Source organism: Tachypleus tridentatus, chromosome 13 (genome assembly GCF_004210375.1).
Source record: "Tachypleus tridentatus isolate NWPU-2018 chromosome 13, ASM421037v1, whole genome shotgun sequence".
Classification (NCBI taxonomy): Eukaryota; Metazoa; Arthropoda; class Merostomata; order Xiphosura; family Limulidae; genus Tachypleus; species Tachypleus tridentatus.
This window is the reverse complement of record NC_134837.1, coordinates 134,061,269-134,074,106: the sequence shown is the minus strand read 5'-3', so window position 1 is coordinate 134,074,106 and position 12,838 is coordinate 134,061,269. Positions and strand designations below refer to the sequence as shown.

Genomic DNA, 12,838 nt, shown 5'->3' with positions numbered 1-12,838 from the left:
TGACCATCCCCACTGATTGAACTATATTTAGTCATCACTGGAGCTATGCATTTGACAGCAGAAATAACTTCTTGACACACCCTAAATAATTCCTAGTTGACAGGTCCAAATGCAAACATCTTGGAGGAATTAGAGGACAAAAAACAAATTAACTTCTCTCAAATGATATTAAAATTACTGTTAAGATATTTCTAACCCTTGAACTGTTAAATAATATTAATAATTTGTATACAACTCATTCGTTTTATGCACAATATTTTAAGAATAATAAATCTTTTAGTAAAGTTCAAGTTGTAATAAATCCTGAACCTACAAATTCTGCTTTGGAATTACAATACTTAATAACTTAGAGAGATTAATGTGAAGGAAGAAAGATGTTAAAATCTCAAAATTAATACACTTAAATATTACCACAACAAGCACAGAGAATCTTGTTTAAACTGATTTTAGTTAACATTTGTTGGTAAACTGAGGACAAGGAAGAATTTTACCTAAGTCACAGCTTCACAAATGTTTATAGTTCTGGACACAATAAGATAGCCCTCATAAATCTCATAACTGTTAAAATTGGAAATTGTATAAAGAATTTTACCACTGTCCCATTTTAAACTATAATCTTTCATAGAAACAGATTCAGCAACACAAAATCTAGAATGTTTCTACTTTTGTCTTTCAAGTGAGATGTGTAAATGCTGTTTTCACATGCTTTTGAGAACAACAAATGGCAACAGTCAAAACACTGAACTGATATATAATTTTAATCAGGTTTATTGTCCCACCAAATTAGAATATTCCATTCTCACTACAATATTAAAGTAAAGAGACTGTATAACAGTTTATCAATGTTTTAACTAAATGAATAACAGTAGGTAACATCTGTTTCAAATGACGGAAAAACAACAAATCATTTGAATGTTTCTGTTCTACATAAAATATTATTAAATATAACTTCTCTCAATATTTCCCACTAAAGCTACTTTTCAAAACAAACAAACATTTCAGAAATTTCTTTTTGTTACTACTCTAAGTTTAAAATGTTAAAAATATCTATTAGGAAATTACTAAGTTTGATTTCCTGTTAATGATCTATATGTAATGAGCTTTCTTTATTATATATATGATGTAATTAACATCAAAGCTTTAACTGACATTTTTCTTAATTATACACTCTAGGCTAAATATGACAATACATTTTATTCTTATTGTGTAAAATAAACAAACATAGTGACAAACATTTCCCCTAATTAATGAACAATGTACATTACTGCCTCATTTTAAGGCCATCAATTATAATTGTTTCATGAACATAACACTGTGGTGCCTTGGCTCCCAAAAGTTTAGGATTATCTGTTGCTTATCTCATTGTCTCGTGGCTTCAGAGAATAAATTCATTACACTTTGTCAAAATAAATGGGAAAAGTAGGAAGACAGAAATGTGAATATAAAGTTCAAATATGAACTTAATACTAGAATGTTGGGATCTAAGATATTAAAGTAATTTGGAAATGTGACTCAATATTTGGAAAAGCAAGAAAGTGTTCCAGATATAGTTTTTAAAGGACAGGTTTAAAGTCACATGGACAGTTTTCTATCCAGTTGCATTCATAGTAGCATAAAAAAAACTATTGACTATTGTTGAATCAGTGGGGATTCCATCTACCTGGTCATAAATGATATCATTAAAGAGGAAATGGTTTCACTAGTTGGTTATAACACTCCTCCCATTTATATCACTCTTGGGTGCACATGGCTCATGATGGTTGTGTTATAATGGGTCAGTATTGTACATAAGAGATTTTGTTCAGCTGTTGAAAATCTCACTAATTACCCTCTGTATTTTCAAGATTTCTTACTTTGTGAAAGCAGCAAATAAAGCAACCCCACTTATAATAAGTACCGTTTTACTTCACAGCTACAAAAATACAATATATAATAGAAACAGTTAATATTACAGTCTAGTCCTGTTTATCTGGTCAGCTATGGGTCTAAACAATTAATGGCTACAAATTTACCATTATCCCACCAGGTACGCTAAGCTCATCAACATGTACCATTTATTTTAATGGTGTAATAATAAAAAATACAAACAATTCCTTGAAAAAGATAGAAGGTTACTGACCTTTGTGAGTTCTGATGAAATTACCCAGATGATATCAACAACGAGTAATGTAACAACCCCCACTACCAAACGTTGGGACTTTGTCAGGATGGCCATGTGTTTGATACTTTGTCTCTACATTAAGCTTGTTTTGATAACTATAGCACACACATGTACGTCTGATTGATACATAGCTTTCACATGTTCTTTCTTCCCATATACCTCTATAAAAACATTATATTTCACAGAGTTAAGTGAAATTATTACACCATTTAAAATAATCACAAAAACACACACAACCAATGTCTACATACTTTAACAAAACATTTGTGCTACAAAGCACTACTAAAGTATATTCTGTAACGTAAACTTAAAGAATAGGTTATGTTTTAACTTAGTTCCTTGTTACTCTATGTTTTCTTTCTAAAGTAGGGCAAAATATTCAATTTTATCAAATTTTGCACCACTGGGAAGCATTTTTACTTTCAAAACTTCCTGTTTTGACAATTACTTTTATACAATTTTAAAGATTACTTGCATTTTAACACTAATGATGTTCCTTATTTTTTATTATTATATTTTTCTTTTTTATTCTTTATAAGTCCATTTTTATCAGTTTTAGTTTAGCATGTTTCAAGTTTATTCCTTATTTAAGTTCTCTTATTTTCCTGTAACTTTAATTTTTATGCTTATGAATGTTGTTTTGTATTGTATGTGGATTTAGGATTAAAATAAATATCCTGAGCTGACTACGATTCATGAGGTATCAAAGTGACAGCCACAAATATATCTTTAACAGAGAATATTCAACTGTAAATCAAATTCATTCTAACCATTCAATGTATTGATTTTTTTTGTATTAACTTACAATATTATATACCAAATGGGCAAAAGTCTGGACGCCCCCTTCTTTACAGCTTATGTTAATAATTTAGTTTTTCACATTTTAGTAATAATGTAGCTGTGGAACAATACAAAACAACTGACACTTTGAAACAAACTTGAAAGTTTCGCTAGGGTCACTCCTAATATATTAAGAACTTCACATCTCACACGTAAATACATCATTCCACATCATGTAAACACATCATTCCATATCATGAAAATGAAGGCTAACAGGTAAATGTTTTGGAATGTCAATGGAACCTTTTCTTAGTTGGTATTAACATGAGATACATCAATATGCAATAACTTCATTTTTTCATGTACACTGTCTTTATTTTTGGAGAGAGAGGTCACCAGACTTTTTGCCCACCCTGTACAATACATTAGCTGCTAAAATGACTACATCGATTTATTACTTTTCAGTTAAGACCTATATACTTGGCTTTCTTTTGACCAGAAGTTATTAATAACCAATGCAATTCTCTAAACTCATCCGAAAAACTTTCATAAAGAAATCCCTTATTTTGTATGTAAAGATTGGGAATTTACCATGTACTCCCCAGACACAAAATCCTGCAAAAATTATTATATTTTTATAAATCAGTATTCGATAATTATGATATTGACACTGTACAATATCAAATATTTTGCAACAAATTTATAGATTTTAGGGCTATTTTGATTGAAAAAAAAAGTTTTTAATAGCATTTAATGTTTTCACTGAGAGGTTTGATATATTTTTGCTAATATTTTAATGTATTTAATAGCATAATATTCTAGAACAACAAGGGATTTATTTATCCACATTGGCTGTCCCATCTTTTAAACCAAACAAAACCTATTCAATAAATGAAATTAAAAAAAAATATTAAAGCCAGTTCTAATCATTCAAATGTTTATCAAGCCTTCAATAATACTCCATTAAATTAACAGTATCTACCATATTTGATGGTAACACATCCCAAAGGTCAAAAATAAAGCTGCCTTAGCTGAAGATGATTCCTACTCTACCAATATTTATATTTATGTCCCTTGGTCACTATTCTCACTGTTAAGTATGAAAAAACAATGATACATCAATGCTATCAATTCCCTTTACAATCTTAATGACTTCAATCAGGTCTCCCTAACCCTTCTTTATTCAAGAGAAAAGTAATTTGAGAAATTTTAGCTTCTCTTCATATAACTCCTCCATGTCTTTCCTAAGGTAAGGAGCCCAAGACAGAACACAATACTCCAAATATGGCTTAATCAGTAACCTACATAATGAAATTATAACCTTTTTAGACATGTATTCAATATTTCTATAAATACAACCTAAAATCCTGTTTACCCTACCACTAGCAACAGCACATTACTTGGATGGTTTAAGAGATTGATCAACCATTACACAAAGACTCCTTTCTTTCATGATATTGTTAAGACTATTCCCATTCAAATTATAATTACCCACATGCAATAAACAATTTGTAAATCAACAGAATCCTCTTTACAGCAAGTAACGCTCAAGACCTTAATATCATCTGTAAAAGAAAGTAACATATTGACCAATCCTTCATTTATGTCACTGACGTAAATTAAAAAAGAGGAAAGGTCTTAAGTCACTGATGTAACCCACTTATAACATTAATCCAGTTTGACTGAACTTCATTCCAAATAACTATCTGTTTCCTTCTATCAAGCTAATCTTCTATCCAGTTTTCTAACTTATCTCCCACACCTAAAGATAGTGTTTTTACAAGTCTTTTAAGTGGCACCTTGTCAAATGCTTTCTGAAAATCCAGATACATCAAATTTAAACCCTTCCCTTATTTTCATGAGCATTAACCTTTTCAAAGAATATTACGAGATTTTCTCTTAATGCAACCATACTGACTATCCAACAAAATTCTAAACTTTGTTTGCAAATCATCTTTTATTAGACTTTCCAAAACTTTCAGCACAACTCATGTATGACTAATAGACATATAATTACTGGGACAATGTTTTCACCTCCAATGAAAAAAAGATGTGACATTAGCTAACTGATAATTCTCTGGTACCTCCAAACTGTTTAAGGGCTTACAAAATATAGTATCAGGTGACTCACATATCTAATTCTTAACCTTCTTCAAAACCCTTTGGGAAATATTATCTGGCCCAGAAGCCTTATCATTCTTTAAACTTTCCAATTTTTTCTTAATAATTTCAGAATTAATGCAGTCAACTTGCTTAATGGTATTTCTTTCTATCAACTGTTCAAGATATGGAGTACTAATTAAATTATCTAAGTTATGGAAACTGGCTTAAAAAATAATAACAATAATGAAACAGCTTTAAATGGTTACAAAATTTAATACAAAAAAGTTGCTGAATGTATTATTCTGAGTTCTTGGCTGCCGTAAGTAATAAGGATTTATACCGTCAACTCCGTTACTACAAATAACAAGGATAAAATTCCAAAGTTTTCCTTCCAAGAGATTTGCTGTTCATACAATCATCACCTCTTAATCTGTTTACCATAAAATGTGGTTTTAGCTGACAGTGAAAGTTGGGATCAGTTGGAGATTTTGATTATCAAGCTTACAAATAATAATAGTCCTTCTATACCAGAGAAAAGCATCAGGTAAGAACTTTTTCACCTGCTTAGATCATCATCCAGTTGAAACAGTGCTAAATAATAGTTTTGTAATATCCATATCAACTGTCTCTGCTAGAGATCTAGTTCAAGTGGGTTTTTTTGACATCATGGATGATAGTCCTTGTTAATTCTTGAATGTCTGGGTAGTGCAATATCTAATTTACTTTCAGTTACCTCTTAAACCTAGACACATGATGAATACTTTTATATGGGAAACATGGTGAATTAAAATACTTTACACCATTGTTCAAGAGTCTGTTCTTTGCTGTATAGATATTTCCAACTACTGGAGACAATAAATCAATAAGGCTTTTGAATTTACTGAGATTTTAAAATGGACAACTAAGAATATTTGTACATGATTCTGATTAAAGGGATTTGTAATTTAAAATGGACAACTAAGAATATTTGTACATGATTCTGATTAAAGGAATTTGTAATTATGAAATCAGCTTCAATACCTTTACAATGAAACAGATAATGAATGGCTTGAAATGGGATAATCATGTACTCAGAAAGGCACTAATTTATTTCAGATGCAAGGGAAGATACAAACATATAAATTTATTTTAGCTGAAAAATAAACGAACTAATGACAAAGTGATTCAAGCTTTTGTAATTCCTAGGGCTCGTAGCAACAATCTATAGAAGTATTTTTCTTTGTGTTTTAAACTAAGAAGTTGGTAATAGTGATTTGAATATAAGAAATGAGAAGTAAAGCCTTTTAAATGTACCCAAGTCCAACTTTCGTTTTAAAAATCTGTTAATCCATGTAGGTTATTCCATTCACTAAACAATGAAAAAACAAAGTCAGCTCTTATTGCTTTTACCACATCTGAAGGCAACCCATTTCAAAAGCCAACTACCTTGTTACTAACATAATCTTAGCTGAATATGACTCCTGCTCTGCCAAAATTTATATTTATGTCTCTTAGTTTTACTATTCTCACCATTAAAAATCATCTGCTATTTATTCACTAAAGTCAAAGGGATTGACAGATCCCACTTTTGCAATCCATACAAAATAGTTTACATAATGATTTGATTGTTTAAAATATTGTAATGATTTAGTTGAATGCATAAATGACAATAAAAAATATGAGAGGCAACATTTATCAATGTTAATTTTACAAACACTGATGAAAATATGTTTTGAATGTCATTATCTTAATTCCTGACACTGATATGACACAAGAAATAACTAGATAAGACAGAGAATACAAAGTGGCAGAAATGGTATTATACTCTCTTTAAATCAAGACAACAAAACTACCTGTGAGTCCTTAACTAAGCAGCACATTGTTAATAATAAAGAACTTGTACTAACAATAATTAAAACATCACAATAACGAACACGAAGTAATAATATCTGATTCTTTTCCAACAAAACTAACTAAAGAACAAGTAACTGAATAAAATTCTAATAAAATGTATTATTCTAAGCTAGAAGAAAATAAAATAAGTCCATTTCCAAAAAAACTATCAGATTTGCCTTAGCATAAACATCACACCCATTATCTCTTTTATTTTAAAGTTTAAAGAAAATAGCAGACTTCAAGCAAAAATTGGGAGAAAAGAAAATCAACTATTCTCTTTTTATTCAATGTGGATTATTACACCAAATTTACTTGTAAACCAATATAACAAGAAGAAACAGTAAACTGATACTAATGCATTGGACCTAAAAAATTATTTGATGTTAAGCAGTGTACAGACTGTTTAATGATTAAATTACAGATTTATTTTAATTGTAGCAATTACTACAAAAAAAAATCAACAAGTGTAGTATTACACCATTATAAGAAGCATAACTGTACCGTTTTGGTTTGTTCATTCAAACTATGCTGAACAGATGAAACTGCAGTCCATGAAAAAATGTACAGCAAATCTAGAAATGCACTAGGCCTCTACACTACAGATTTTATATACTCTTCAAAACAAGAAACGCAAAAGTGATATTTTTGTTATTTTAAAGAGAAATATATGTAATAACGTTACAAGCTCAGAGTATGTGATGTTACACATGTTAAGGCACTGATTGTCAGACCAAAATGACAATAAAAGTTGTGCACTTTGAAAACGGAGGAAAACATCAGATTTTTTGCCAAAACACGTGTGTCCAATAAATCTCTTTGAGAGATCCGCATGTCCTGCAAGTGCAACATTTGCAAAATCCCTATAAAAGTGATGGGTTCTTGGTTTCCATAGCTCAGTGTTAAGCCACCGACACGCAATACAGTTACACCAAGACTGACTGAAGCACAATGCAACAACGCCATTGGTCGCTTGGAAGCAGACGAATCTCGATCAGATGTTGCCAGACCTGTGAATGTCCACCCAAGCAACATCACAAGGCTATGGAATCATCATCAACAACATGGATCAACTCGTGACCGTCCACGATCTAGCAGACCTCGTGTGACCACGCCTGCACAAGATCGCAACATCCAGTTACATCACCTTCGGGATAGGACCACCACTGCGACGTCTACTGCCCAACCATACCAGGGCTGCGTAGGATTTCCAATCAGACCGTATGCAACCGTCAACGAGATTCTTAGGCCCCATGTGCAACCCATCATGGTGAACGTCAACAACGTTTTTCAACATGACAACACCCATCCTCACACAGCACGACTCATCACTTCTTGAGACACCACAACATCAACGTTCTTCCCTGGCCCTCCAGATCACCAGATTTAAACCCCATCAAACATCTCTGGGACGAGTTGGACCGACGTCTGCGACGGCAACAACCTCAACCTCAGACTCTACCTCAGCTTGCAGCAGCTTTGCAGGCTGAGTGGACAGCCATTCCACAGGATGTGATTCTTCATCTCATCGCTTCCAGGGCATCCTCGTTATTGACATTGAGTGACGTTAAACTTCACCTAGTGAGCATGGACTTCGCCTTTGCAGACTTTGGATGTTCAGCAGTGAATGTGCAAAGTTTCACACGTCATACAGAACTACCTGGAATAAACTTGTTAACAATTTGTCTCATATTTTGCCTTTTGTATTTCTTTTTTTGAAGAGTATATTTTTTTATTTACTTTTGATGAAAATAAAATTGTTTATAAATGAATATCACTATATGAAACTACTTTTTATCTATGAAAACTTTCAACATATGTAAAAAATCAAATTTGAAGTAATTTAACAGAAAAAAAAATCAAATGTACTTAGTAGTTTTGTTTTTTACCCCTTGTTGATTTTTCAAGAAAATTCAACTGTAATACACATATTCATGAGGGGCACGAGAGCTTTAGAAAATCCACTGAAAAATCAAACTAAACCCTATGTCTTAAAAATTATCAATGAATCCCACTAGCTAAAACTCAACATTCTTATAGTGTTGACTCACCCTTGAATAATTTCTTTTCATTACTATAAAGAAGTCTTAAGTTTTTTGTTTTGTTTTTTTAACATATTGTGTCAGGAATACACCAGTGGCTCAAAGGCATGACTGACAGCACACATCATAAAAAGGTTGGTAACCAGTGAAGTATACTATACATGTATTAATAACAATATTCTTATTTGTACTTGTGTTAGTTGTTTTATATGTTGTGTAACAAATTTGTCCATTATATTTAATCATAATAAATACTATACAAACGAAGCTTACATTCTGCTTAACTAGGACAAAATTTCAAGTCAAGAGACTAAGTAACAATTAAGGGCAAGTCATTTGTTAATGATTCATTCTTTTTAATGACTCTTTATGGTGAATCATGAGAATCGAGACAAAGCCTCATAAGAATTGATTCTTTCAACTCATCCAATTACTAAACTATGTGACAGAAGTAACCAACTTAAAAATACAAACTCATGAAACAATTCAGAAACCCTTAAATCTTGCATGACAATAACTATGATGTAGCCAGCTCAAATCTTTACATAAAATCTACATAATAATTAACATAATTTATTGATATATATATCTGTTTGGTGTTTAAGTAATACTGACTTATTTTTCTGTTGTATTCATGAAAAATAAATCCAAAACCTATATGTTATTTTACTACTGTGACTGTTCCTCTTTTACAAATCAGCATAATTATTGACATCATTGGGTTTTTGCAAAATTTAAGTTTCTTGGTAGGGGACCTGTCAATCCAACGAGAAAACTTCTTATGTACAAGACAAATACAAGTTTTCTCATCAGATACACTTATAAATTATAAAAAGAATATGGACAAATAAAAACAAACAAACTATTAAAGCACACAGTAATCATAATAAAGCTATTAACAAAACCTCTCCCTCCAAGAGTCATGTCATTAGACAACACTGTGCAACAACAGACAAAATAGAAAAATGAAGCCTACACAACTAATAACACTAGTGCAAAAACAACCACATAGATTATTGTAATAAATACAACACATTTAAACATCTTACTTTCAACCTCATAAAATGAGCAATTCTTAAGCTTTTGAATATAAAGAATACAGTGGCTAGTAATGACTTTTAGGGGGTTAGAAACAGCACTAACAGGGCTTGTAATTTAATCTTAATAAGCTGGTTTTATTATGTAGTATATCCCAGCCTTTAACTACAGATCAACTGGGGGAGAGAATAATAAAAAAAAGAAAAGGATTGGGATGGAATTGAAAAACATTCAGAATATTAAAGGTGATTTTTGTAATACAGTACATGGATAGGATAGTCTTTGTGATAAATAGGTATAAAATAATTCAGAAGCTAGAGTGGAGGACACAATGACACATGATATAATAAAGGATGTTAGCTGTAATGAAGTCTATTGTACAGGGACTAATGATGCAAGGAAGGGTAAGTTAAGAGTTTACCTAAACCAGGATGATAAAAACACTTAATGAAAAAGACCACAATAACTTAATCTACAGTGATGTAAAATATCAGCTTTTAATGAGATTATTTATCAGTATTGGAGATACTGTACATACTTGTGTAATAGTTAACCAACGAGTTTTGATGAAAAAAAATATAATATTTCAGATATTTTGTGTAAAAGTTCACCTAGTTTTTCAGGGACTCTATATGATGATTTGATTGACCTAAATTACTGGGAAACATTCAAGGGCACAGATAATGATGAGAGTGAATCCATAATATTTAAGGCTAAATAAAGTATATATAACTGCTTCACTTTTCTAAGTAGTGAATAGATTATTCTTACCTAACTTACCATATTTGCTAAATGTTTGTTTGTACAATAATTAAATTGTAATCAATAACTCTATGAGCTGTCTTAGCCAAAGATAACATTAATTTTTGTCGTATCTTAAGACTTATTAGCAACTATAATATCACAACACTGGAATTTTAAAGAATTTAATATAAATGTGCTATTACTGGTAGACAGGTATGTAATATGTTTATCTGAAAACTAATTATTCTATTATTAAGACAATACATCTGTTTTAGTTTCATTTTTTTTGTAAATAAAAATTAAAATTGATGTTTTTGTATTTTATTGCCTTATATCAATTTAAATTTAGTTTCATATTTTGTGGCTCTTACTGAGCATGCATTTTAACCTCTCAAAGCTATTAGTCATTTAAAATTTGACACCTGAATTATAAACAAAAACTGGTCACAAAAATTTATCTGTTACATAAGTATATGTGGTTTTAATTTTAAACATACAAATTAGGAAATATAAAAGCTGAATCATGAGGAAGACAGGTTTTTAGAAACTGATAAGGATGTTTGTTTTCATAAACTGGTTAGGAACAATGCTGCTTTAGATTTTTTATCTTCTAACATAGAAATGATTGATAAGGTGAAGGTTACAGAACAGAGAACATCTTCATGGAAGTGATTATTGCTCTATTAGGTTTAATGTTTCGCTGCATATGCAGGTAAGGAGTCACAAGATTCTTGTTTCAAATTTCAAAATAATAAATTTTGAAAGAATTACATGAAAATTATCTTCTGTAAATTGAGAAACTGAATTAATTATAGAAATTGATCTGATCAAATGTTGACTTTTTTTAATTCTTAAATATCAAGATAGGCACATTCTTCATAAAAACAAATGTTCCAAGTAAAAAAACAGGTTAGCTCACAAAGGGAAAAATTAAAGAAAAGCATTATAAATAAAAGAAGTTTAAATTGACTCCAATGATTTGGAAAATTACCAAAGATCAGGAAAGGAAATTAAGAAAAAAAAACAAATAAAACCTGTAACAACAAAATGCTGGCTGAAAAAAAAAAGAAAATTAACTGTAATGATTTCTTTAAACACAATAAAAATAAACAAAATGTTAGGGTAGAAGTAGAATATTTGAGGGATAATACAAGAAGACTAATATCTAATTATTATAAAGCTGCTTGGTAATAGTCTTACTTTTTCTCCAGTGAAGATTTACATAATATTCCCCTTCCCTAACAGTTGATAGAAACAAAATCAAATAAGATAACCACATTAATTCTATGTTTACTAAAAATAAATTTGGAAGTTTAAAGAATGATAAGGCTCCTAAGCCAGATAATATTTACCTAATGGTTTTGAAGATGGTTAAAAATCAGATGTGTGAGCTACTTGCTACAATTTTTTCTAAGCTTTGGGACAGTGGAAAGATGCCAGAAGATTAGGAGCTGGCTATTATTACTCTTTCTCAAAGGAGGTGATAAAAATTGTCCCAGTAATTATAGGACTATTAGATCTATATCAGTAGTGGAAAAAGTTCTAAGAAAGATATTTGACAATGGTTTAAAATTTTGTTAGATAGTTGGAACAATTTTGAGATAAATAATACCTTACTAATCTTTTCATGTTCTTTGAAAAGGTTAATACTTACATTGCTTAACATAAAGATGTGGATTTGATGTATCTGGATTTTAAGAAAACATCTGATAAGGTACCATATAAAAGGCTTGTTCAACACATTGCATCTTTAGGTGTGAGGTACAAAGTGGCTGAATGGAAGAAAACAGAAGGTTGTTAGGTATGGAGTTCAGATAAACTAGATTAATGTCACAAGTGGGTTACCTTGGAGTTCAGTGTTAGTACCTTTGCTGTTAAGTTAATGACATAGAGGAAATAACAGTAAGTATATGACTTAAAAATTTCTGGTAATATCAGATTGTTTTTAATCTTTATAAATGCAACTGGGATATCATAATGTGAATAACAAGTTCAATGTTATGGAAGAAAGGATTCTTGGTTTAAGATTTAATCAGTCTTTGAAGCTATCCACACAGAGTACTGTTCCTAATGGCATGAAAAATAGGATTTTAAGTTC

General features: G+C 30.7%; 1 protein-coding gene across 6 annotated transcripts in view; it reads right to left on the bottom strand.

The window, feature by feature from the left end:
* The window catches only part of LOC143239674 (solute carrier family 35 member F5), a 33,823-nt gene that overhangs the window by 20,113 nt on the left and 872 nt on the right, over positions 1–12,838 (bottom strand). For 3 of the 6 annotated variants that reach the window (XM_076481024.1, XM_076481030.1, XM_076481026.1), the window contains exons 2-3: positions 12,395–12,512; positions 2,120–2,322 (exon numbers count right to left, since the gene is read on the bottom strand). In XM_076481024.1, coding sequence (XP_076337139.1) covers positions 2,120–2,215 — 96 coding nt within the window. In that variant the 5' untranslated portion in view covers positions 2,216–2,322; positions 12,395–12,512. Of the gene's footprint in view, positions 1–2,119; positions 2,323–4,601; positions 5,080–12,394; positions 12,513–12,838 lie in introns of those variants that run through there. The other 3 variants (XM_076481025.1, XM_076481029.1, XM_076481027.1) reach the window with 2 other exon arrangements.